This window comes from Pelmatolapia mariae, linkage group LG17 (assembly GCF_036321145.2).
Source record: "Pelmatolapia mariae isolate MD_Pm_ZW linkage group LG17, Pm_UMD_F_2, whole genome shotgun sequence".
Classification (NCBI taxonomy): Eukaryota; Metazoa; Chordata; class Actinopteri; order Cichliformes; family Cichlidae; genus Pelmatolapia; species Pelmatolapia mariae.
The window spans coordinates 37,601,079-37,628,069 of NC_086242.1; the positions used below are offsets into that span (position 1 = coordinate 37,601,079).

At 40.1% G+C, this 26,991-nt stretch overlaps 3 protein-coding genes across 3 annotated transcripts; 2 read left to right on the plus strand and 1 right to left on the minus strand.

The window, feature by feature from the left end:
• Positions 1-346: 346 nt before the first annotated feature.
• LOC134646723 (uncharacterized) lies at positions 347-7,887 on the plus strand. Its single transcript, XM_063500577.1, has 13 exons — positions 347-602; positions 811-1,101; positions 1,308-1,559; positions 1,975-2,289; positions 2,370-2,491; positions 3,103-3,316; positions 3,414-3,566; positions 3,737-3,927; positions 4,528-4,679; positions 5,773-6,030; positions 6,398-6,551; positions 7,350-7,479; positions 7,763-7,887. The coding sequence occupies exons 1-13, from the start codon at positions 347-349 to the stop codon at positions 7,885-7,887; spliced, it is 2,613 nt and encodes an 870-aa protein (XP_063356647.1).
• A 6,309-nt stretch (positions 7,888-14,196) lies between these two features.
• LOC134615778 (uncharacterized) lies at positions 14,197-16,537 on the minus strand. Its single transcript, XM_063460438.1, has 5 exons — positions 16,438-16,537; positions 16,219-16,337; positions 16,075-16,135; positions 15,870-15,964; positions 14,197-15,434 (listed from the first exon to the last, which is right to left on the minus strand). Exons 2-5 carry the CDS (start codon positions 16,326-16,328, stop codon positions 14,345-14,347), a joined length of 1,356 nt encoding a protein of 451 aa, XP_063316508.1. The 5' UTR covers positions 16,329-16,337; positions 16,438-16,537; the 3' UTR covers positions 14,197-14,344.
• A 4,208-nt stretch (positions 16,538-20,745) lies between these two features.
• krr1 (KRR1 small subunit processome component homolog) lies at positions 20,746-26,619 on the plus strand. The gene is made up of 10 exons (XM_063500900.1): positions 20,746-20,853; positions 21,390-21,565; positions 23,001-23,135; positions 23,287-23,412; positions 23,700-23,783; positions 24,110-24,166; positions 25,462-25,632; positions 25,761-25,838; positions 25,956-26,052; positions 26,189-26,619. The coding sequence occupies exons 1-10, from the start codon at positions 20,778-20,780 to the stop codon at positions 26,341-26,343; spliced, it is 1,155 nt and encodes a 384-aa protein (XP_063356970.1). The 5' UTR covers positions 20,746-20,777; the 3' UTR covers positions 26,344-26,619.
• The last annotated feature ends 372 nt before the right edge of the window (positions 26,620-26,991 follow it).

Genomic DNA, 26,991 nt, shown 5'->3' on the forward strand with positions numbered 1-26,991 from the left:
GATTGAAGTAAATGCTTTTCACCTCTACTCGAGCACTCAAAGCTCTTCATACAACATGTGTTTTTCACCTGTTCTATCTAACATTTACACTCCAGCGAATGCATTGGAGGGTAACCTGGGGTTCAGTACCCAAGGATACTTAGGCATACAGACTGGAGCAGCCAGTGATCAAACCACCAACCTTCCAAATAGTAGATGACCTGCTCTACCTCCTGAGCTACAGCCACCTAGTTGTGCTGTAAAAATGTTTACCATTCAAACTATTATGATGATTAAGATAAACGTGTGCATTACTGCTGCAGTTTTCTGCATCTTTGAAACTATTTTTTTCTCCTCAGGTCACACAATGCGCCTCGCTTTCAAACTGGTGTCCCACAGTCCCTCCATGTTGCTGGTGTCCTGGGAGAGGAATCAACCAGATGTCATCTATAGTCACAGTGTGACTTTGTACCATGTTGAATTAGGCTCCTATAACACGCATACTTTGGATGTTACCACTCACAACCACTACCGCTTCTCTGCTCTGGACTCCTGCACCCTCTACATGGCCTGTGTAGAGATTGCAGACACTCTCTCCTTAGCATGCCTCTCTACTATTACTGGTATGGGCTAATGAGTGATGTTTAGTTAACAAATTTGCAAAGGTTAAAGGCCTTAAATTCACATAACAACCTCTAGATGGCGCCAACTATGATTTTTAACCTCAAAGCTTTTTGGGGGGGTTTTGTTTTGTTTTAAATGACACTGCTATCAGTTGTTTTCAACACATGCTAAAACTGCTGCTGTAGCTCTTGTTCTGTTTCTCGTCAGATCCAGATGTTCCAGAGAACTTTGAGGTTACATCATGGAATAGCAGCAGCATATCTTTATCCTGGGACTGTCCTGTGAACCGCAAGTACTCGGTCTTCCTTCTCACTGCCTTCTACCTCAATGGTACAAACCACATCAGAGAGGAGGTCTCGTTTTGGCACAAAGATAACTTTGAGGTCAGCTTGTCTGACCTGCAGCCCTGCAGCAGAGTGAAGTTTGGCCTACAGACTGTTTGCCAGGCAGGAATCGAGTCCCGCTACGGCAAGATGGTCCTGAATGACGGAAACTCTTGTATGTGACGCACAAACACACTGTTTGGATTTGAACCTATTTAGCAGTTTGACAGAGTTTACCTGCTTTAATTTGTGAACCACTCACATTTTTGACCATACTGGCACTCACTTATCTCCCTATAGAATAGCATTTTTAAATTTAAAACTTCATGCAGAGAAGCTATTGGTTATCCTTCAGTGAAAGCCCCTCTGCTTCTCCCTTAGTCCATTCCAACATTGAGGACTTGCGTCAGACATTGTTTGGCCCCACCAACTACACCCTGAGCTGGGAGGTGAGGAACACCTCTTCCATCTCCATGTTCAGAGTGTTTCATGAAGGTGTGCTGCAGGGCACTACTCTCATGAACAGCTACACTGTGAGGAGGCTGCTGCCATGCCAACAGTACCAGGCCAGGGTGGAGGCACTTTGTGGAGATGGTGTGCTCATGAGTGCTAAGACGGTCACAGCACAAACAGGTAAAACATGACCTGTGTGCGTTGGCCATCCAAGTTGCATAACTGGTGGTGTTTAGCATTTAATAATGTAACTACTTTTAGTGTTAATGGGATTAATGGCTAACATATATATGAAATGAAATATTGAATTATAAATATAATTATATTGTAAATTGGTAGTTGCCATACATTACTGAATGCTTTATATTAGGATTTTAATCTATTTTTTTATTTAAATTTGGTGTCATTTCACAACAGCTGTCTCAGGATGGTTCAGTAAGTCAGCTAAAGACATGTTTGCTTTATTAGCTTCTCTCTATTTTCACTGTCAACTTATCTTACTACTGCTGCTATTTGTAACTTGTTGGGCTTCATATGCAAGTATGTTATTTACTTGTCTTTGTGTCCTCTGTATTGATTCTGCATGTGAATCCAGGACCTCACGGTGTGTCTGAGCTGACGTACCACTCTAATGACTCTACTGCTGTGTGGACCCCTGGTAGCCCACAGCAGCAAGCTGTGGGCTTCATATATGAGCTGTCCCTGAAGAACGGCACCACCATCGACAGCAGCCGTGTGTCAGTCACAAAGCTACGCCTCCTAGGGCTGGAAGAAGGGAAAACTTATGTTCTCAATGTGTGGGAAGAATGTAACAACCAGCTGGAGTCTGAACATTCGCATTTGTTTTTCATGGCAGCCAATTCATCTTCAGAGCTCCGTATGAGGGCTGGTGGACCTGCTCATGACATGGGTTGGTTTGACATACCTTTATTTCAATAAAGTCTTTGATGTAAACCTTTACCCACTGTTCCCATTTCCTGGTGTCTTTAGAACTAGAGTTAGATTATGACAACATGGGGCTCACAGTGGTTGTACCTTGGAAACTGCCTGAGGATCTAGACAACGGCGCATCAGAAGCTAAAGATAAAATAGAGGAGATCTTCAACAACAAGGTGAGCAAAACATAAAACATTTAAATCAGCAGCTATGGACTAAAAAATCTGTAATCGGCTCATCTTAATTTTATACAATTCTGTATAAAAAAGTGAAAACCTGGCTAAAAATATCTCCCACTCTTCTACATCTAATGTTAGCCAGGGTGCTTAGTGAGAGGGAAAAATCTTAAGATGATGGATCTGAGTGTGCTAATTTACCTGCTAATAGTAGCTCTGTTTCCACACAGTGCAGTGATCTCAGAGTAGTGAAAAAAGGTCAGCAATACCTTGTTTAGCTCACTAGACTCCCATCGTTCTCATATTTGGAAGTAGGTGAAGTTGTGCCAGAAATTTTTGCTGGTATGTTTTGATATCAGTTTTTAGCTTTCAGGTTTGAGATGTTCATATTTAAAAGCTGGCAGACTGCAAGTTGCCATACATGAGTAACCTCACTCTCTCCATGTCACACACGAAACACATCTTTCCAATTTACTATTCCATTTAAACTTTAAAACTTATAATTAAGGTTTTTAGTTTCTTATGAAGATTACTGAATTTAAGGGGTTTTTTTTGTTTTGTTTTTTAATTTATGATGACTTGCCAAGTTGAAAATTTTTATTGTCCTCCAGCTGCAGGAGCTATTGAAAGATAAGCCAGTTCGGATAAAGTTGGACTCTTTTGAACCTGCAGATGAGCCAGGCAAAACTGAGATTTTCTTCACGGCTTTTGATGCCTCCCAAACTAAAGAAAATGTGCCCGTACCTATTGAAGATCTTCTGTATTACACTGGCTCTTTAAATGCCACCAACATCACTGTTAAAAGTGGAGTCATTTACTGGGATGGTAAGTGTTGATAAAAAGCTGGCTCAGCCCTTGTCAGTTAAAACCTTCATCTTTTTAGTGGAATTTTATTTTCTTTGCATGCCTGCTTGTTTATTAGGTCCAGACCTGTGTGCTTCCAAACAGCCTTTATGTTCTCACAATTCTCTGTGCATCAACACTCTGGGCTCATATTCTTGTGTATGCCAGCATGGTTATTATGACGTCAGCTCTGTGACTGAGCGTGCTCCAGCTTCATATCCAGTCTGCCAAGGTACAGAGACCTCTCATCAATCTCTAAACCTATGTATTTTATTTTAAAAGCTGATCCTTTTAAAAAAAAAAAAAATAAAAAAAAATAAAATAAAAATGCCTGTGTAGTAGTACAGCTGCTGGGTTTTTTTTGTTTTTTTTTTTTTTTTTTTGACCCTCGATTTCAAACAGAAAAAGGTCTCTTCAGCCGGTGTCTGGATAAATTGATGGCTGGTGGAATAGCAAAGCCCTACCTACATTCTCGCATGGGAGGAGCAGTTGCAGTGAAGCTGAATGATGGTCGCTGCATTGTGAATGAGAGTGAGACACTGTACTACTTCCGCACCTCACGAAAAGTCTCTGAATGTGGAACTGAGAAGCAGGTGAGTAACTAAGCTCAGCAAGAAGCTCTGAAAGGTTTGTTTGCCAGACAGATTTCTTACCAATATTAAAAAACACACTCTGTTAGTTTTCACTCAGTATCCTAAGTTGTCACCCTAGCATACATCGGTGACCTCTGAATATTTACCCTTGACAGGACTGATTACACAGTATTATGTGATATGCATGTCATGCCATAGGTGAGGGATGGAAAGATTTTGTATTTTTGTACAGTCCTAGTGATCTTCGTTTTGGAAGGCAAAAACCTGTGGTGGGTGCCACTGCCTACTACATGACTGGATATTTGCTGGATAAATAATGAATCATAGTCTGCATAAAGCATCCTGAGTCCTATAATCTTATTTCAACAATAGTCTGAAAATTGTTGCTCACCAAGTGATATGATGTATACTCAAATTAGGGTTTTTTTTTCCCAACTTGAATGTATCTGTTTAGCTAATTTGACTGCACACAGCTGAGTTTTACAATAATGGAAAATCTACCTGCTAGTACTTGTATGTGCAGTTTTTTTTTTTTTTCTTTCTTTTTTACCCCTTCCCCTCATCCTTGTGGTTTTATTTCTGTTTGTCGGTTTTGTCTAGGTTAACAAAACTCACATCAACTTCCAGAATACTCTGAGTGTCACTTTGACCAAAGGGCAGATGATCAGCAGGCGGGACCTAAAAGTGGTGTGGAAGTGTGTTTACCCACGACATTATGTCCGCAATGTTCAAGTCAGTGTGGATATGGAATGGTGAGATTCATCAAATCCCAGTGTTTGTAGGAATATTCATACATTTACCAGTTTGGGGTTTAAGTAAATGCAACCTCACAGAAACTACAAAACATATTACACTACATTATATATAAAAATTAAGCCAACATGCAGAAGCAATGTGTGAAAACACTGTTAATGTTTCCATAGGAATTAAAAAAGTAAGACAACAGCAGCAAAGTTTGTTTCTCAAAGATCAATATAATCTCCAAGATCCTTGAGCATTGCTCCCTTTTGATCAGTGGGAGCAATTTGAAGTCATCAATATAAAGCAACAGATTATTCACAAATGGAAAGCATTCAAGATGTTTGCATATCTTCTCAGGAGTAGAATTTGTAACAAATTTGCCCCAAGGTCAGACTGCAGTGCTCAAACTGCAAAACACCCAAGAGCTGCATTTCAGACTCTACAGGCCTCAAAGTTCAGAACAGTACAATTAGGAGGAAAAGGCTGAACAGATATGACTTGTTCAGCCTTTTTTTAAATATGGAAGCAATAAATAAATATGGAAGCATGGCTTATGTTTACAAAACTCTTAGAACCAACTGCAAGACTTTAGTCCGATGAAACCAAAGTGTGGGTGTTTTGCCATAATGGACCACAGGACCCGAGCACCTTGCAGTCACTGAGTTGACCATACATTCCTTACCAAATTATTGTAAAGACAAATATGAAGCCAAAAGTTTTACCAAAAAATGTCTGTTATTCCAGTTAAAATCATGATGTTTCTGAATATTTGTTCCCCTGAGGCATCCAAAATATGTGTTTTGTCGGCCTTAGATGAGAAACTCATTGCAATGAAGGTGGAGGGGGGGTAGTAGTAATCTTTAATGCAGGATGAGGAATACTGGAATACGTTTAAATTAAAAGGCTAAACCTGTTTGAAATGCTGTGGTAGTGCTTTCACGGGGCTGTGCATGAACAAATCCATGCAAACTTCAGTGAAGTGAGGCAGGTGTGCTTTCTTTTTATCATAATGTACTGTAAATCAGGGCAACATGAAAGATAATGACTTCTTAATTGCCCCTTGGGGATAAATAAAGTCTCTCTGATTCTGCTCTCTGCTTGTAGGCTCACTTCCATGACCTTGGTGGAGTTTAACTCGTCAGTGCACCTGGGCCTGAAAATGACCTTGTACAGGGATGAGTCTTACACAAACAGTTACAGGGATGCCATAACCCTGGAACTCGAGGACACACTGTTCTTCCAGGTGGCTCTGGAGACAAACGGCTCTTTTGCTGTAGACCTGCTCCTGCAGGTGAAGTCGTGCTGGACGACTGAGAGCATCGACCCTCACGACCCTACCCAGGGCGTTCTTTTGCAAGATGGGTATTCATGAAATCTCTCTCTAGAGAATTCACGTTTGATGTTTGACAACTAGGATCCATTGCTGAGCATGCAGCTGGCAATGAATGGGCTAGACTTTGGACATACCAAATACCTATTCCTCCTCTTTTTTTTTTTTTTTTTTTTTTTTTTTTTTTTTTTTTTTTTTATTATTTGAATAAAACTTTTTAAAAGTGTATGGTTAGATATATATATAATGAAGTCTCAAGCTTTCTCCAAGTTGCTCTGTTAAGTCTGGTTCCTCTGTGCCCACAAACTTGATGACTTTCAGAAGATACATTTTGAAAGGTTAGGATTGCTAAATGGAACCACACGCTTATGTTTCTTCCTTGTTGCATATTCCTTTCAGCTGTCCTGTTGACCCCACTTTCCACTGGCTGTCTGTGAACGGTCTGGCACATAGAAGCAGGTTTTCCATTCAGATGTTCAACATGCCTAAGAAGTTACCTCTTTACTTCCACTGCCTGGCCAGCATATGTGGACATGATGAAGACTGTCGACTGGTAAAATGGCCAATTGTTTCAAGCTTGAGATGCACTTGGTAAAATAATGTAGTTAATCCATTTGATGTAAGTATCTGGCTACAGGTTACTCAGACAACAGGGACGAACAGGCCTTTCCATTTCCCACCTGGAATTCTCAGGTGGGAACATTGTCTTGTTTCTGCCGCCACTCTGATTGTGTCTTGGCATGCAACAACTACTGCACTTGTATGTCACTGCATGTCAGTCGCAGTGCATTTTGTTTCCTGCTTGGCTGTCATTATACTGAAACAACATTCATATAGTCATGGCTGTAAGTTTTGACAGGTTGTTTTTTTTATGCACTTTGCCACTTCAGTTTTTATTTAGAGTAGGACTCTTATTTTAGTTAGGTTTCTATGAATAGAGGAAAAAAATAATTTTTTTTTGTAAGTTTCCAAAACATTTATTGTGGAACATTTAGTTTGGGTAATTTTGCCAAATAAGGCCACAATGAGATTCAGCCAAATCCCATTTTGAGGTGGTCAGCTTTGCACTTGGGTTTAAAGATTCCAACAGCTGATATCAAAGTGTCGGTACACTCTGAAGACAAGAGCTCAAAGCTTTTTGGTTACAAAAACCTACAGGTACATGAAGTTCCCTTAGGTGACCATTATTGCTCATTTAACATGCTGCTCTGTGGTTCAGTCAGATTTGTGTTAAATCCATTTACCTTATTCTATCCAGATTTCAGAATTTTTTTTATTATTATTATTATTTATTTATTTATTTTTTTTGTCTTTCTGCATGAATCTGAAGTTGACTCTCATTCTTTTGCAGAAATGCACTGACAAGCAGCGCACAAAGAGGTCTGTGAGTCAAATGGAGAGTGAGGGGAAACAAGCTGCTGTCGTGTCTGCTGGACCTTTGATTGTCAACACAAGAGTGAAGTCAGCTACACAGTCTTACTGTAAGCTTGGGATCATTCAGTTAGTTCAAATTTAAGACTGAACTCTCAAAAGAATCTGCATCTGCTTTCATAACTATTCTTAGATTACAGTGCATCAATGCATTTCTGTTGTTAGTGTTTTGTTTTGTTTTAACTTAAATTCTTCTTGGTTCATATAAAAAAGCAGTCCTGATATAGACTGTCACTGATCTTCTACTATGTCTTGACTTACTGCACATGTGTTTAGCTGTGTGTATTGTGAATACAGGGGTGACGAAATGAACCTATATCCATCTCTTTCCAGGGGCAGAGTACATGACTGTAATAGCCATTGTGGCTGGATCAATAGGCTTTCTGGGAGTAACGGTGCTCTCAGTGAGTGCTACTAAAGCAATCATGACTTACTATGAACAGCTACGGCCCCAATAAAGTGTCTGAAACAGTATGTGTAACTTGTTGTTTTCTGCTGTAAACTCTCAGACCATTTCTCAATTCTCAAGTACCCAAGTTTGTACTCACGTTCTCGCTACTAAGTTCGCACACGAGTGTGGACTTCCCAGGAACGCAGCGCGATCATTTTACAATTAGAACGACGGTGTACTTGATGACGTCTCCGTTCCAGAGTTTTTACTGCCTTCCCCTCTTACTTTAACTGTGATTAATATTTGCAATGGAAATTACACATGACATGAGAAAATTATACATGATGTAGTAGTTTTGTTTGTTGTTTTTTTTTTTTTTTTTTTTTTTCTTTTTCTTAAAAAACAAAAGTATCTTAAGAACTTTGGCAAAATTCACTTTTACATGTCATGTTTCATAATGTCTAACTAGGAAAAATTTGTCAGATGAATGTTTTGGTGTATTTCAGCCCATGAAACATGTTTTTCACCAAAGATTTTAGCAATTATAAAAATTCAATTCAAACCAACACATTTTGTAACAAGGTTTCTTCTTGGTCACGTCGGGGGCGCTGTCACTTGGTGTTCGCTCGCTTTGTGGTAGAGTATCACTTCCTGTTCCTGCTCAAACACAGTGGTGTTTCTGAGTAGCTTTTCTGCTTAGCAATTTAATTTAAATCTTCTGATACATCCCTTTTTCATAGTATAATCTTAACGTGCTTCATCTGAAGCACCCTTTCTGTGTGCTCACTACCTAATTTATAGCCAAAGTATTCACTCACTGTCTCTGTACTGTTTCGCTAGCTTAGCTTAGCTCGTAGCCGACTCGTTAGCACCATGGCTACTTCACCTGTCCCTCCTGCACTTTCCTGCTCATTGTGTCAGATGTTTAGTTACTCCTCGGCCTCCTTTAGCAGTAATGATACCTGTAACAAATGTAGCATATTTGCAGCTGTGGAGGCCAGGATTACTGAATTGGAGACTCGGCTTCGCACCCTTCATTCACCCGTAGCTAGCCAGGCCCCTGCAGCTGGTGCAGCCGAAGATAGCGTAGGCCCCGCTAGCTGTTCCCCGGCAGACCCCAAGCAGCTGGGGAAAGAGGGCGGCTGGGTGACGGTGAGGAGGAAGCATAGTCTTAAACAGAAGCCCCAGGTACACCACCAACCTGTTCATGTGTTTAACCGTTTTTCCCCACTCGGCGACACACCGGCCGGGGGTCAAACTCTGGTAATTGGTGATTCTGTTCTCAGACATGTGAAGCTAGAGACACCGGCAACCATAGTCAATTGTCTTCCAGGGGCCAGAGCAGGCGACATTGAAGGAAATTTAAAACTGCTGGCTAAGGGTAAACGTAAATACAGTAAGATCATAATTCACATCGGCAGTAATGACACCCGGTTACGCCAATCGGAGGTCACTAAAATCAATATTGAATCGGTGTGTAACTTTGCCAAAACAATGTCGGACTCTGTAGTTTTCTCTGGTCCCCTCCCCAATCAGACCAGGAGTGACATGTTTAGCCGCATGTTCTCCTTAAATTGCTGGCTGTCTGAGTGGTGTCCCAGAAACGATGTGGGCTTCATAGATAATTGGCAAACCTTCTGGAGGAAACCTGGTCTTGTTAGGAGAGACGGCATCCATCCCACTTTGGATGGAGCAGCTCTCATTTCTAGAAATATGGACCAATTTATTAAACCCCCCAAAATATGACTATCCAGAGTTGGGACCAGGAAGCAGAGTTGCAGTCTTACACGCCTCTCTGCAGCTTCTCTCCTCCTGCTACCCCCCCCCCAAAAACCCATCTCCATAGAGACTGTGTCAGCTCCCAAAAAGACAAAAAACAAACCAAAAACCAGCAATAAAAAACTTAAACATAAAAAATCACAAAGAAAGAACAATACAGAATCCACATCTGAACCAAAGAGTAAAACAGTGAAATGTGGATTATTAAATATTAGGTCTCTCTCCTCCAAGTCTCTGTTAGTTCATGACTTAATAATTGACCAACAAATCGATTTACTCTGCCTTACAGAAACCTGGTTGCAGCAGGATGATTATGTTAGTTTAAATGAATCAACACCCCCGAGTCATTCTAACTACCAGAAACCTCGAAGCACAGGCCGAGGGGGCGGTGTGGCAGCAATTTTTCACACCAGTCTATTAATTAACGAAAGACCAAGACAGACTTTTAATTCATTTGAAAGCCTGATGCTTAGCCTTGTCCAACCCAGCTGTAAAACTCAGAAACCAGTCTTACTTGTTATCATCTATCGTCCACCTGGGCCTTACACAGAGTTTCTCTCTGATTTCTCAGACTTTTTATCTGATTTAGTGCTCAGCTCTGATAAAATAATTATTGTGGGTGATTTTAACATCCATGTAGATGCTAAAAATGACAGCCTCAACATTGCATTTAATCTGTTATTAGACTCAATTGGCTTCTCTCAAAATGTAAAAGAACCCACCCACCACTTTAATCACACTCTAGATCTTATTTTAACATATGGCATAGAAACTGAACATTTAACAGTGTTTCCTGAAAACCCTCTGCTGTCTGATCATTTCCTGATAACATTTACATTTACAATGATTGATTACACAGCAACGGAGAGTAGACTTTATCAAAGTAGATGTCTTTCTGAAAGTGCTGTAACTAAGTTTAAGAATATAATCCACCCACTGTTATCATCTTCAATGCCCTGTACCAACATAGAGCAGGGCAGCTATCTGAACGCTACTCCAACAGAGGTCGATTATCTTGTTAATAATTTTACCTCCTCACTACGTACGACTCTGGATACTGTAGCTCCAGTGAAAACTAAGGCCTCAAATCCGAAGTCCCTGACTCCGTGGTATAATTCTCAAACACGTAGCCTAAAGCAGATAACTCGTAAGCTGGAGAGGAAATGGCGTGTCACAAATTTAGAGGATCATCATTTAGCCTGGAGAAATAGTTTGCTGCTTTATAAGAAAGCCCTCCGCAAAGCCAGAACATCTTACTATTCGTCACTGATTGAAGAAAATAAGAACAACCCCAGGTTTCTCTTCAGCACTGTAGCCAGGCTGACAAAAAGTCAGAGCTCTACTGAGCCAACCATCCCTTTAACGTTAACTAGTAATGACTTCATGAACTTCTTCACAAATAAAATTTTTATCATTAGAGAAAAAATTAACAATAATCATCCCACAGATGTAATATTATCTACAGCTACTTTGAGTACCATTGATGTTAAGTTAGACTCTTTTTCTCCAATTGATCTTTCTGAGTTAACTTCAATAATTAATTCCTCCAAACCATCAACGTGTCTTTTAGACCCCATTCCTACAAAACTGCTCAAAGAAGTCCTGCCATTAATTAATTCTTCAATCTTAAATATGATCAACTTATCTCTAATAATCGTCTATGTACCACAGGCCTTCAAGCTGGCTGTAGTTAAACCTTTACTTAAAAAGCATCTCTAGACCCAGCTGTCTTAGCTAATTATAGGCCAATCTCCAACCTTCCTTTCATATCAAACATCCTTGAAAGAGTCAAACAGCTAACAGATCATCTGCAGAGGAATGGCTTATTTGAAGAGTTTCAGTCAGGTTTCAGAGCTCATCACAGCACAGAAACAGCTTTAGTGAAGGTTACAAATGATCTTCTTATGGCCTCTGACAGTGGACTCATCTCTGTGCTTGTCCTGCTAGACCTCAGTGCAGCGTTTGATACTGTTGATCATAATATCCTATTAGAGCGATTAGAACATGCTGTAGGTATTACAGGTACTGCGCTGCAGTGGTTTGTATCATATCTATCTAATAGACTCCAATTTGTTCAAGTAAATGAAGAGTCCTCTTCACACACTAAGGTCTATTATGGTGTTCCTCAGGGTTCAGTGCTAGGACCAATTCTATTTACATTATACATGCTTCCCCTAGGCAGCATCATTAGAAGACATAGCATAAATTTTCACTGCTATGCAGATGACACGCAGCTCTATCTATCCATGAAGCCAGGTAACACACACCAATTAGTTAAACTGCAGGAATGTCTTAAAGACATAAAGACCTGGATGGCCGCTAACTTTCTGCTTCTTAATTCAGATAAAACTGAGGTTATTGTACTCTGCCCTGAAAATCTTAGAAATATGGTATCTAACCAGATTCTTACTCTGGATGGCATTACCTTGGCCTCCAGTAACACTGTGAGGAACCTTGGAGTCATTTTTGACCAGGACATGTCCTTCAAGGCACATATTAAACAAATATGTAAGACTGCTTTCTTCCATTTGTGCAACATCTCTAAAATTAGAAATATCCTGTCTCAGAGTGACGCTGAAAAACTAGTTCATGCATTTATTACTTCCAGGCTGGACTACTGTAATTCTTTATTATCAGGATGTCCTAAAAACTCGCTGAAAAGTCTTCAGCTAATCCAAAATGCTGCAGCAAGAGTCCTGACAGGGACTAGAAAGAGAGAGCAGATTTCTCCTGTTTTGGCTTCCCTTCATTGGCTTCCTGTTAAATCCAGAATTGAATTCAAAATCCTGCTCCTCACATACAAGGTCTTAAATAATCAGGCCCCATCTTATCTTAATGACCTTGTAGTACCATATCACCCTATTAGAGCACTTCGCTCTCGCTCTGCAGGCCTACTTGTTGTCCCTAGAGTATTTAAAAGTAGAATGGGAGGGAGAGCCTTCAGTTTTCAGGTCCCTCTTCTGTGGAACCAGCTTCCAGTTTGGATTCGGGAGACAGACACTATCTCTACTTTCAAGATTAGGCTTAAAACTTTCCTTTTTGCTAAAGCATATAGTTAGGGCTGGACCAAGTGACCCTGGATCCTCCCTTAGTTATGCTGCAATAGACGTAGGCTGCCGGGGGATTCCCATGATGCATTGAGTTTTTCCTTTCCAGTCACCTTTCTCACTCAGTATGTGTTAATAGACCTCTCTGCATCGAATCATATCTGTTATTAATCTCTGTTTCTCTTCCACAGCATGTCTTTCATCCTGTTTTCCTTCTCTCACCCCAACCGGTCGCAGCAGATGGCCCCGCCCCTCCCTGAGCCTGGTTCTGCCGGAGGTTTCTTCCTGTTAAAAGGGAGTTTTTCCTTCCCACTGTCGCCAAAGTGCTTGCTCATAGGGGGTCATATGATTGTTGGGTTTTTCTCTGTATTTATTATTGTGCTATCTACTGTACAATATAAAGCGCCTTGAGGCGACTTTTGTTGTGATTTGGCGCTATATAAATAAAATTGAATTGAATTGAATTGAACTATTGTGGAGATACAGAAATTATTTTACTGCTACAATATAACTTTCATCATTAACATTGCATTAATAATATAACCTACAGCATCGATATTGCATTAAGATGTTTATTAAAGCTACTGGCATCATATTAACCTTTTTATTACAGGTGCAACCATAATCATTGTATGCACACATTGCATATTGTGCTCATTAAAAGAGTTGACGCTCGGTCAATAGAAGGTCGTAAGCTTTGTTTGGCGCGATGTCCAGACAATCTATTGTGTAAGTGACTTGGAGCACAGAAGGATAAACCGCGTACACGCTTACAAACACATGATTTAAACACAGGCCAGGCCAAAGGCCTGGAATCCATTTAGCTTCTGACTGCATTTGAGTTTGCTTAGCAACAGATGACAGAAGGTGAGTCAAGAAGAGGACAAGCCCACAGGGACCATCTGGGCCTGAAACTAATTGCCATGTATGGAAAGTGTGATAGAAAGAGGAACTTCTTTGTCTGTTTATAGATATTTAAAAATTGACCATTTACTGTAATTGATGCATTTGATGTTCATTTGACGCATGAAGGGGCGGAACCCTGATATTATAAAAGCATTCTGAAGTGTATTTTTGGAAGAAGACTTACGCTGATGTGATGCAGTGTACATCTTCCCGCGCGTGTGTGTTCAATAAACTCATTGTTTGACTGCACTCTTCTGGGCCTCTGCTGGTTTGTTCCATTGCTCAACATTTCGAATTCGGGACACTATTCAGCTATTAGCATTCACACTGCATTTTTGACAGGAAATGCATTTTATATACCAGTTTCAGTTACTGTTGTTCATATGTTAACAGAATGGGTTGAATATGAATGAGTTTATAAAATTGGATTTCTGTCATGGTGTGTTGTGACAGGCAGGTAGTAGGACCCAAACACAGGACTCTTACGTGGAATGAAACTTAAATCGGCAGCTTTTATTGCTGGAAAAACATTTTCATTAGGGATAAACGTCACAAAAAAAGAAAACTCAAAACTCATATAGCAACTCAACTGGACTCAAGAAACTAAAAACTAAGAAACAAGAACTAGGAAAACAAATCAGGAACTATGAACAAGAATTAAGTAAAGAAAACGAAGGGGAAAAAAACACCCAGCCCACTGAAAACTAAAGAAACCCCCAAAACATGAACAACAATCATCAAGGAACATATGTACAGTTACTGGAACACCAATACTGGGTCGCAGTTTCAATGTCAGTCAGTGTCTTTTGGTCTGCAACAACAGCAGAACAGCCTTTTAAGTCTTTTGAAGAAGCCCTTTTTCTTCTTCTTCTTGTTGATCTGAAAGTCTTTGCACTTCATACTTGATTCGGGTTCAGGAAAAGGTTCCTCACAGGGAACATCAGGAACTGGCCCAATTTCCAAACGAGATCCTTTGATCTTATGATCTTTGCCTTTAACACTGGATTTGGACTCAGCATAGGGTTCCTCACAGGGAACGTCAGCCACTGCCACACTTTCTGAAAGACCTCCTTCAATTGTAAGGTCTTCAGCCTTCAGACTAGATGAACTTTCAGAAAGAAGTTCCTCACAGGGAATGTCAGGCTCTTGCACACTTCCGGAAAGAGCTCCTTCGATCGTAAGGTCTTGAGAACTCAGACTGGATGCCCTTTCAGCAAGAAGTTCCTCACAGGGAATGTCAGGCTCTTGCACACTTCCGGAAAGAGCTCCTTCGATCGTAAGGTCTTGAGAACTCAGACTGGATGCCCTTTCAGCAAGAAGTTCCTCACAGAGAACGTCAGGCTCTGGAACACTTTCTGAAAAAGATCCTTCGGCTGGTGGAACATTTGCCATTGAAAGACCGTCAGAGGAGCGTTCTTCATTTGTGTTCTTCACATCAGGAAGACTTGAAGGGGGCTCAAAGATTTCACATATCCGGATCATTGCTACATCAGCTATGGTCTTCAGCAACACTGGTGCAAAGTTTGCAATTTTGATAGACAGAATTTCTTGAGGAAATTTCTGCCTAATCTCCGTCAGGATGCTGTCGACCATATTGTCTCGGATGGAGCGGGTGAAGATGGCCTGTGTTTCCATCGCCGTGAGACTCTTGGAGACACGATCTAAAGTGGCCTTGGTGACACTCGTGGAGAGGATGCTTAGACTCTGGGAGGCCATGTTTAGAAGGGGACGAGGAGGAAGCTCCCAGAAGCCCTGGAGAACGCGGGGAACTACCTCGATCACTACCTCCTGCGCTGTGAGCAGTTTGCTGTTATGCTGTTCCTGCTGCTTCTTTTTCAGGATTTCAACGTAATCCTTCACCACGCTGAGGAGTTTAGGTGCTCTGTAGAAAAACATAAGAGTTCTCTTTTAAACATATTCAAAGCATCACTTGAGTATTGAAACACTGGAGCTGGACTGTTAACCCTATAATGCCCTTTATATCATACATGGGTTTCTGAGACCTCTATCTCATCAACATGATCAATACTTGCCATAATTTCAAATTGTTATGGACAAAACTCTTTTTAAAAAAAAAAAAATTAACATTGTCGTTAACAAAAAGTTGCCAAAAACACCCAGTGTATCAAATGTGATGCAAAAAATAAATACATAATAAAAGTAAATCATACACAACATGACACAGAAAAAAACTAATTTGTAGATTTTGTTTAAAGGGTTAATAAACATCTCAGTTCCAAAAAATCAGAATTTTCTGGCTATTTTTTGATGGGTTGGGTCTTACAGGGTTAATAACTGTATATTACATGTGACTGACTGAAATTTAGGAGGTACAGCCTCTGGGAACTGAAGAAGCATTCTGGCTTGAAATTCAACATCCCTCATTTTATTGATGACGTTCACCGCCCATACCTGAGACAGAAAACACATTTACAGTGCACTTATGTTTAAAGGTTATGTGAACAAAATGAAAAAAAGAAATTTCCAAATTACTACAAGTCTTGTGGGTTTTCTAGTCTTACCAGCCTTAGAAGAGGTTTGGCTTCCTCTTCTTCAAAATCCTCTAATTCAAACTCCCACAGCCTTCAAAAGAAAGCAAAGCAGAGGTTTTCTCTCAGCATTTACACGTCATCACAAACAGACTTTGAGGTGTGACAGTAACTCACTGCTCTCTGAGTGTCTCCCTGCTCTTCTCCACCAAAAGATCTCTCAGATCTTCAGCAGTGAGGTTAGGTGGAATTAGATCTTCCTGCTGAAGTCTGAGAAACTCTGTCATAATCTCAATCTAAAAGTAAAAGGAGACATTTAATCACCACCACTCTCAGGTCCTCAGAAATTAACTGATATTTTCTGTCAGTTTTGGTTTGCATGAATCTGGGTCTAACCTGAGTCCTGTAGCCCGGAAGATGCCAGCAGATCTTTACAGCAGATTCATAAATCGGTGTGTTGAACAACACCTGTCAAAGAAATAGCAATTTAGTCATTGTTACTTAAAATGATTCTCAGTTTGTCAGCTTTTAAAACTACAACAAATTCTTCAAATTATTGAAATGCAGTAAAAGCAAAAACTGTCACATACCCTGATAGGTTTATAGATTCCTTGACTTGATTCCATTTAGACGTTTTCAAATCACAGTCGGGAAGAAAAGCTTTTAACTGCTCTCCAACAATGGTGTACGGGGGGATCTCGACCTGAAAATGCTCTCAGCTCGGTGGTCTCGCACAGATGAGCTCTTTTGACAGTCTGATGTTTATTTATGAATGCAGAATTTCTTGAGCAGTCACCATGGAAACTTGATGCAGCTTCATGTTATTAAATTAAAAGAAGTGTATTTTGCACTACATTACACTAAACTTATTTATCATATAAGTGAATAAAGTGTGGGTTAGGTCACTCCTGTGAAAAGAGCCACACAAACCGATGAATCAGAAAAGACAAAGTCAACCTACAGCATGCCTTTTCATATTATGTGCCTGCTTATCTCCATTTCTTTACAGTAGATGGGAACTTATGCAGTAAAGCAATGGCTTACAAAACAGTGGACTGTGGAGGGGACTAATGCAAACATCTGAAGCCTGACAGCAGCTGGTATATACACAGCTTTGGATAAACTGGCCCTTTAAACAGCCCAGAGGAAGAGACCTCTGCGTTATCAGTAGAGCCTAAAGCCCGAAGCACAATAATAATAATACTATTAATATTATTTTTATAGCAATAATACCCCAAATAATTAAGTCATTAACTACTAGGATGCCTACTGACATGTTTTCTTAGTTACTCATATTTAGAGAGGCCACATTCGTCATGCTTCACAGGAGTTCAGGAGTGACCGATGAAAGTGATGCTACATTAGAGTCTGTCCCTGGACTGGTTGTTTGCTGCTCTATGAGTTCAGCAGGAGGAGGTGAACCCACAGCTGGGAGCGGTTCCCTAGTGGGTTCAGTATTATACTTATGTTCATCCTGGTCTGAACCTGGTCAGAAGAACTGACTTCACTTTTGAAAATTCAATGCTAGTCCCACATTCATAAAAGGTAACCCCAAACAGTCTACAACGGTTATTTTCTCTCCACCAAAGCAAATTTGTTTGAAGAGCTTTTTGTAACTTCACTTCTCCAAAAAGCAAATAAAGAGATTAAACAAAAATTTACTGAACAATCGTCAGAATTACCAGAGCTAACGTAGATCGGTTTATGCACTTGAGTCAGGAGGGATAAGAAAAGTGACTGAATTTACTGCAGTCTGCAATCTACTGACATTTAATGGTGAGATTTATACACATGATAACTTTAGTGATACTTGAAAATAGGCCAGGAACTGCACTGCTTCAGCCTGAGCCTGTTCAGTCAGCACAAACAGTCTGTGTAATATGTGAATAATAATAAATATGACTTTTCCTTCCTTTTCCATAAAAAGGGATGTCTCACGTGCTCACTGCAGTTAAATTAGTGTTACTAGAAATATTAAGACACAAATGGCAGTAATACTTTTTAAAAGGCCTAATGACTAAAATCAGGTAACTTAGGTACAACTGTTCAACTGCTCATTAAGACAAATATCTAATCAGCCATTCACATGACTGGAAATCGGTGCATTTACAGTAGGCATGCAGACCTAGTCATGATGATCCTCCCAAGGTCAAACTTACTACCTTTAGGTGACTGAATGACATAAGACAGCAACGTTCAGGTATTTGTAATTTTTCTATCTCTGTGTTTGATCATCAGTCTGCAAAGGCAATGTGTTTTTTGGTACTCTGAAAAATGTACACATGTACTCTGCATACAGCAACAGAGCACTGATCTTTCCTGCCATTTCACATTTGTTGTGCTTAGAGTGCAATATAAGATTTTCCATTTATAACATGTTCCATACTTAAACTTTTTGGAGACTTTTATGTTGTTTGGCAGGATAATGGCATCAGATTGAATTTTAGGTGTTAAAAATACACAGTGATTGATTTTCATGTCAACAAGTAAATAAATATTCTGATGAAGAGCCACTAAAGGAAGCTTTTGGAATAACTCTCAGCAGTCATTTGGACATGAAATAGTTGGTAGACATGTTATTAACCCTATGAGAAAAATCTTTAGTTCTATTCAGGTGCACAGACGTATTTAGGCTACAGGAAACAGTTTTATTCAAATACAATTTATTGTCAAAATGTTATAGTGGTGATCCGTGACTGCCTTTTTACAACTTACCCATTATAAAGTGACTGCAAATATTGTGGAACAGATTCATAGTGTTTAATCGCTTGTGTGCCGGATGTATTAAACACGAAAAACAGGAGCTGCAGAAACCCAGTAATGCTGAAGATGCATGCAAGGAATTTATCTGTCCGTTTATATTTGCATCCGTGTGTCAGAGTGTGTGTGTGTATGTTTTTACCTTTAATTTAGGACACACACACACACACACAGAGCATAGAGTGAACAAGGGCTATTAAGAGTGTGGCCTGTGTGTATCTATGCCAGTTAAACAGCCTGGAACTGCTAAATTTCAATCCACCAATCAGAGAGGCTGCTTCTGCCTGGTTCCTCAGGCTGTGCACTTTTTCCTGTCAATACAGCTGCACCCCTTGCACACAGAAACACAGACAGAGGCTTTCTGCGATGTATTTCTGACATGGAGCATTAAAATAACATCTTAACAAAAATATTGTGACTTAACAGAAACATAATAACTTGTCAGAAATACTAAATTTGGCACAAATACTAAAACATTGTAGAAACACTATAATTTAGCAGAAAAGTAATAAGCAGAAATATTGGACAAGCAAAATGACCAGCTGAAACGACTGAATAGTGGATCTTGTTAAACTGTGAAAAATAGGCAGAAATTGTAAAAAAGCAAGAAAGAACAGCCAGCAGATACACACAATTACAAATATGGACACACACACACACACAAACTGTGCTTCTGCAAAGTTATTAAAAGTTCAAAAACTTTTTCAAATACTGACTTCATCTTCTTCAGCTTTTTTCAGCTTCATATTTTCATATTAAACAGCCTGGATCTACTCAAATTTGAATCCACCAATCAGAGATGCTGCTTCTGTCTGCTTCATCAGACTGTGTAGTTTTTGCTGTCAATACAGCTGCACCCCTTGCTCACACAGACAGAGACACAGGCTTTCTGCAATGTATTTCTGACATGCAGCATTAACATAACATTTTAGCAAAAATTTTGTGACTTAAGAGAAACATAATAACTTGGCAGAAATACTATTATTTGGCAGAAATACTATTATTTGGCAGAAATACTATGATTTGGTAGAAATACTATATTTAGTAGAAATACTAAATTTAGCACAAATACTATGATTTAGCAGAATTACTATGTTTTAGAACAAATATTATGATTTACCACAAATACTAAGTAATAGTATAAATACTATGATTTAGCGGAATCGTAATAACTTAAGCAGAAATATTGGAAAAGCAAAATGACCAGCTGAAAAAAAGCTGAACAGGTGAAGTTCCCTCAAAACTACTTGTTGTTCAACTGTGAAAAATTGGCAGAAATTTTTTAAAAAAGCAAGAAAGAACAGACAGCAGATACACACAATTAGAAATATATGCACATATGGAAACACAAATGCATAGAGAGACACGCACAGTATATAATATTCAATTTGAATGTTCCAATGGGATGCTGCCCAAAAAAGGGTCTCTCTCTCTCTCTCTCTCTCACACTCACACTCACACACACACACACACACACACACACACACACACACACACACACACACACACACACACAACCCCGTTCAGCTATCTTAGTGAGGACCTTCATTGACATAATGCTTTCCCTAGCCCCTAAACCTAAACCTAACCATAATCTAATTGTAACCCTGACACTAAAACCACATTTTGAGCCTCTAGAAGGCCTTCAAACTTGTGAGGACCAGCGAGTGTGTCCTCACAAGTGACTGTTGGTTCTCACAAGTACAGCAGAATGCAGATTTCGGTCCTCACAAAGATAGCTAGACAGGAACACACACACACACAGAATGCCTACAGCATTCACACAGAAAGCTTCATACAGTTAAGCACAATCACTACATGACCGAAGCACAAGCTCTATCAATAAAAATTGTATTCATGTTTGCCAGAATAAAAACAAACAGGTGAGATGTTAGAAAGCTTTTATTTTTATTTTAGTAGACGCTTCAGGTTGCACCAGGAAGAGTATTGTACGTCACTTCCGTCTCTTCTTAGCAATGGCGTCCTCCACAGCCAGTGACGGCGTGAGTGAGGAGCAAACGGGGAAAAAATCGAAAAAGATTAAAAGCCAAGGTGAGTTTGATTCTTTCGCGTCAGATGAGGTTAAGTGACACCAGCGAGCCGTCCCGCGTGAAGAACAGTATTGTTTCCCCGCTTTAGACGACGGCTGCGAGGCATGCTGGAGTTACCGTTCTGCTAGCATGGCGGCTCTCGCATTGTAAACAGATTGGTTTGGTGAGTGTAGTTACCCTTACTCGCTGTGTTATAGGGTCGCATTAAGAAAAATAACCCGAACAATTACTTTTCACATACTTAAACTGACAACTGTTTCCTGACGCCGGGCAGCTAGCTATTACCTGCCTGGATTCAAACACGTTTCAAAGTCTGCAGACTGAGTCGCCTCGGCCAGGGGAACACATCAATGATGAGAATTTCAAACTTGTATTATTTTGGTCAGTGGACCGTTCTCCGCGTTCCTTCAGTATATCTTTTCAATATTCTGTCTCTAACTCATACTCTATTCCCTTTGCTTAAGTATACCTCGTGTTGGTAGTCTATGCCTTCGTTGTAATGAGCTGTAGTAACGTGACTTCACGTGCGTCCTGCAGTGGATGAATCCGAACTCCTGACAGTTCCCGATGGATGGAAGGAGCCACCGTTCACCAAAGAGGATAACCCCCGCGGTTTGCTGGAGGAGAGTAGCTTTGCCACCCTCTTCCCCAAGTACAGGGAGGCCTACTTGAAAGAGTGCTGGCCTCTGGTGGAGAAGGCTTTAGGAGAGGTGGTGAGTCAGAATAAGCTGCTTGCACTGTACACAGATGATAATACTTGTCTGTCAGCTGTATCTCAATTATAATGTAGCTCTATGAAGGAAGTCAACCTTTTTTTACCACTTTCTTTAGTCTCATCAGGTTGTATGCTATCTTGTATTAATGTATACATATAGTGGATATAAAGTCTGTACTCCCCTGTTAACAGATTTACAATGTAAAAAAGGTTCCAGGATAAATTATTTCAGGATTTTAAAATTTTATTGTGACCTATCACCTGTAAGTTCAAATGAAAAAACATTGAAATCTTGTAAGCGGAGGAATAAAAATGAGAAATTCAGCACTAGTTTTGTGTTACAAAAGTACCTCTTCTTTTACCCGGCCAAATCGCTACAATAACATATGCAACCTCTCAGGAGCAGGCACCATGTTTTCTGTGAATCTGTTATTTACGCCATATTTTAAGTGCAGTACAAATTTTTGGTTCTACATTTTAACCATCTAATTTCAAAGAAAGCCTGCCGTTGTTGATATACCTTCATTATATTGTCATCTCTCTAGTCGTCCCCATAGTTATTCAGTTAAAATCATATCTGGGCTCTGGGCATTTCCCAAACAATATCTTTCTATTGGAGGTGATTATTATTATTTTTTATTTGGAGATATGTTTTGGATGAGTGTACTGAAATGTGAAATTCCTCCCCACCTGCCTTCTGCCAGGTGCATGAGGGTTTTGTGCAAAAGCAGACTGTTATTTTGGGGCTGTTCATAGATTACTGCTTAGACTCTGGTTTGGACAGACTGGGGCAGCGATTCCCTTTTAATTTGTCTGTTGTGCTTCCTTCCCCATTCTCAGCGGTGTAACACACCTTACCACATAGCCCAGGCATATGAAGAATACAGAGATAGTCATGACACATAGTAAACAATCAATACTGGTGAAGTATATGGAGCTCCTTTTAGTATTTCTGCAGTGATCTTGGAAGCCTCCTGGATCGGTTTTTTCATGCTTTTTTCCCATTAGTGTTTTGGTAATGTCACTGTTTTCCCATGGTTTCTTCCCTCTTTGGTGGCTGTCTTCATTGTGTTCCAGGGAATGTTTAATGCCTTGGAAATTGTGGAGATGTGTCACTGTTTAAAGGTGCCCACGACACCTTTAAACAGTGAGATTTCTTTGATGCTTTGTAAGCTCTTTGTATCTTTCAGCAAAAGCCTTGGTCCACAGTGTCAGAAAGTCCTACAGCTGAACTATTTTTTTTTTTAATTCATGTTGAACATTGCCACATCCCCAGTTATTATCACACATTGTTTTGGTTTTATTTCTCTCCTCTATAACATTTTTTTCCAGTTAAGTGTCAAGGTGGCTCTTACATTGGCAGCTTTACGAGGCTGAATTGCAGACCTGAGCTGTTCACTTACTGAATCATTTGTTGTTGTTGTTGTTCTCAGCACATTAAACCTTCTTTGGACCTAATAGAAGGCAGCATGACAGTCTGCACCACTAAGAAGACCTTTGACCCTTATGCCATTGTGAGAGCCAGAGATCTTATTAAGCTGCTGGCGAGGAGTGTGCCATTTGAACAGGTAACACTACTGTGCCAGTTTGCGGCATGCACAACATGTAGATTTCATCCTTTAATGTTTTCGAGTATGTGTGTGATTGCTGTCACTAAGCACTGAGAGTTATGCAGACTTTTTGATACCTTTTACCTCAGTGATGTGTTGTTGCCTCCAGGCTGTAAGAATATTACAGGATGACATTGCCTGTGACATCATCAAAATTGGCACTATGGTGAGGAGTAAAGAGCGGTTTGTGAAGCGAAGGCAGCGGCTCATTGGCCCCAAAGGCTCCACCCTAAAGGTGAGTCTCACACCAGAGTCCAGCTTTCTGAGGTCTTTCTGTCTGAGGTTAATCATGTTAGGAAAAAGTAAGAGAATCCAATTTGTTTCTAAATCATGAATTGTGCATCTGTGTCACTGATTTTCACCAATCTGCAATGTAAACAAGTCTCAGTGTTGTGTACTTTTGAATTAATGTCAGTAGGTGGCAGCATTTATCAGCCCATGTGTCTTTGCAACTCTTGTTAACAGATGATTTCTTTTGAAGTTCTGTCTGTGTGCTTCATGTTGCCTGTTTCTTCTCTGCAGGCACTGGAATTACTGACCAACTGCTATGTGATGGTGCAGGGGAACACGGTGTCTGCACTGGGACCCTACAGCGGATTAAAGGAGGTAAGACTGTCAATAATGGGTGACTAAACATAATAAGATCAGTTGTATTTATGAAAAGGTGCCTACGCTGACTACTTTAGTGTGTTTGTTTATCCTATGTGACATCAGGGTATACAGAACCTCCTGACAGCTAAACATCTGAGCCCACTGTGTGGGTTCATGCGTGAGAGTAAAAGAGAGAAGTCGTTGGTGTAATACAAACGCCCTTCAGTTTGGGTTTAGCTAAACCTGATGGAGAGGTGAACTGTTACTCTAATGAGGCAAAGAATGTTGAAGCATTTATGATTTTCCTTTTCAAAACTTGTTCTTCTGCCTCTGCTTTTCAGGTTCGTAAAGTGGTGTTGGACACCATGAAGAACATTCATCCCATTTACAACATCAAGGTATGTTCAAACTGCTGCAGAAACAATAGTCAGAGTGAAACTGTTCGCTGCATTTATGCCCAGTGATGATGTTTTCCATCCTTGTTCTTGATTTCCTGACTGAAGTCCATCTCTCTGGGTTTGCACGCCAAGGTTGGCTCAGCCCAGAGCTGAGGGCATGAAAGAGCATGCTTCACAGAGCTGACTATGTAAAATAGGACTTCCTCTTTTGTATGAGTCACAGAATGTTTTTTAAATTGCCTAACCAGTGGTTACAGCTTACAGCACTGTGCAAAAGTCTTTAGCCAGCCATCATTTTAATATATTTTACTTCCATGGAGCCAGACTTTCTTGTAAAAGTGGTCTTGAATAGTAGCTCTCCATTTTTTTTTCATTGGGTCTTTTCTTCCCTCACTCAGTTACAGTCGAGGTACCTGATCATTTTCATAGGAATGTTTTTCCAATATTTTACAACAGAAAAATATTCCTCCTTAACAGAACATCAAAGGGAGCCTGTTGAGCTGGTTCAGGCATCAACATAATGCCTCCTTGAAAACCTTCTAACTGAAGTATTCCAGGCTTTGAAGAAGCTATTCTTAAGGGAAATTAACTGGGAAAAAAGGCTTAAATTACACAAGCCCTGAACTAAAAATCAGTGTCAACAGGTCTGATGGATTGACAACTCTAAATGTGAAAGTTCCTGTTCGTATTCGAGGTTAGGACAGAGATACAACAGTGAGTTTCCAGCGTCTGTAAAACACACTGGAGGTTCTGTCATGGTTTCAGTGGTGGAGGTCTCGTCAAAATTGGTGGAATTATGATTGCAGAAAAATACCATCAGATTCTGAGCTATCATGCAATACCATCTGGAAGACATGACAGTGATGTCAAACTCACTGCCAATGCAGTAAAAGCATATCTGATAGAAAAACACAATGCAACACTTTTGGTCAGCGTCCTCAGAGATCAGTGTTATTCAAACTGTGTGGGATCATCTTGTGAACAGAACAAAAGAAAAGGACTTGGAATTTCCTCTGAGACATTGACTTTCATGCTTGTTGGAAATGTTCTTTGGTTTCACTTTATGTACTGTATTTCCATTTATGTTTGCACATTTCAGTAAATACCTGCACTTATTTCCCAGTTTTCTAGCAAAAAACGAAATAAGTGACTTTTGCACAGTACAGTCTTTAATAAAACAGCATTTTACTGCAGTCACTACATAAGGTGTAAATATACAACATGGCCAAAGTATTGCATCTTTATAACTGTTGTTCTGCCCCTCCATCACCACCACCCACGGCTGCAACCATCAGACTCTGATGATCAAACGGGAGCTGTCCAAAGACCCCGAACTGCGGATGCAAAACTGGGAGCGCTTTCTGCCCAAGTTCCGACACAAGAATCTTGCCAAGCGCAAGGAACCCAAGAAGAAGAGCGTGAAGAAGGAGTACACCCCGTTCCCTCCTCCACAGCCAGAGAGCAAGGTCAGGGGAAGCATGTTTGAAGAATTTCAGTGTTTTTTAATGTATAACAAACACACACAGCCGCTGAGACTAAATTGCATGTTGAGGCAATTTAAAGTACGTTTCAAATATGTGGACTTCCTATGCAGGTTGACCAGGAGCTGGCCACAGGAGAATTCTTCCTGCGGGAGAGTGTGAAGAAAAGGAAGAAGATGGAAGAAATCAAGGTGAGAATTTATGGTGGCTTTGTCTCTTTCGGTTTTCTTCAGGCTGCTTTCGAGTTTCAGTGGCAGCAACCAAGCATTGTGTAACGTCGCCTTTGTAAACTTACTTCCTCTTTTTAGGTGAAACAGGCCACCGCACTGACCAAGAAGCAAGAAGAGCGGAACAAAGCCTTCATTCCTCCTAAAGAGAAGCCTCTGATGAAGAAGACTGCTAAAGGTAGAAATATTAAAACAAACACTGATCTCAGAACCTAGTAGTGACAAATTAAAGGAAAAAGCTGGATTCTTGAGCACTTGGTATAGCTTTGCCCTTAATTTGTCAATTCTTGTCTCATCTAACAATGTATCCACAGCTCCTACAGAAGGCAAGCTGGACATCGAAGCTATAAAGGACAAAGTAAAAAAAGCCAAAACAAAGAAACTGGGTGCTCCACCATTAAACCCTGCACCTCCCACCAGCAGCACCACTGAAAAGAAGAAGAGCAACAAAGCGAAAAGCAAAGTCTAACTGTGCACCGTTCCCTGTGCTGTGGTACTTGTTGGACAGAGAAAAGACTCTGAGCTCACAGCAAGAAGAATTTCAGTGAATCAAGATGATGCTTCATCACGTCTGTCTTGACTTTCCTTTTTACAGTGTTACACAGTGACGGGAATGTTTTGGGTTTTTTCCTTCTGTTTGACTCGCTTGCTGTTAATTATTTCCAGAAAAAAGAAGAGGAAAAAAATTGTTGTAAAATTAAAGGAGTTGTTTTTTCTTTTTTAAATAAACTAGAAACTCTTGTTTTCTTACATTTCCCTTAATTTCCATTTTTGCTGTGTTACCATAGATGTCCAGTCTCCAAAAACTTAAAGAAATACACCCCGTACACCCATTATTAGGCACACCTTTCAAGGCCTGGGTTGGACCCTTTTTGCCTTCTGAAGTGCTTTCTTTGACTTGCACTATATTGCCAAAAGTATTCAGTCACCTGTTCTTTCAAATCATGGGAATAAGGCATTCCAATCACTTCCATGGCTACAGGTGTATTAAATCAAGTATCTGGGCATGCAGATTGCTTCTACCAGTGTTTGTGAAAGAATGGGTTGCTCTCAGGAATGTTATGGAATTTCCTCTCCTAAATATTTCACAGTAAACTGTTGATTGGTATTACATCAA

Bases quoted from the DNA above. Each gene is read 5' to 3' on its own strand.
- krr1 (XM_063500900.1), top strand. From the start codon at position 20,778: ATGGCGTCCTCCACAGCCAGTGACGGCGTGAGTGAGGAGCAAACGGGG. The intron at 21,566-23,000 runs GTGAGTCAGAAT...TGTTGTTCTCAG, and splicing joins AGAAGGCTTTAGGAGAGGTG to CACATTAAACCTTCTTTGGA. The intron at 23,136-23,286 runs GTAACACTACTG...TGTTGCCTCCAG, and splicing joins GGAGTGTGCCATTTGAACAG to GCTGTAAGAATATTACAGGA.
- LOC134615778 (XM_063460438.1), bottom strand. From the start codon at position 16,328: ATGACAGAGTTTCTCAGACTTCAGCAGGAAGATCTAATTCCACCTAAC. The intron at 16,136-16,218 runs GTGAGTTACTGT...TTTCTTTTGAAG, and splicing joins AGGGAGACACTCAGAGAGCA to GCTGTGGGAGTTTGAATTAG. The intron at 15,435-15,869 runs GTCAGTCACATG...GTTTTTCTACAG, and splicing joins GCTGTACCTCCTAAATTTCA to AGCACCTAAACTCCTCAGCG.
- LOC134646723 (XM_063500577.1), top strand. From the start codon at position 347: ATGCGCCTCGCTTTCAAACTGGTGTCCCACAGTCCCTCCATGTTGCTG. The intron at 2,290-2,369 runs GTTGGTTTGACA...TGGTGTCTTTAG, and splicing joins TGGACCTGCTCATGACATGG to AACTAGAGTTAGATTATGAC. The intron at 6,031-6,397 runs GTATTCATGAAA...TATTCCTTTCAG, and splicing joins GGCGTTCTTTTGCAAGATGG to CTGTCCTGTTGACCCCACTT.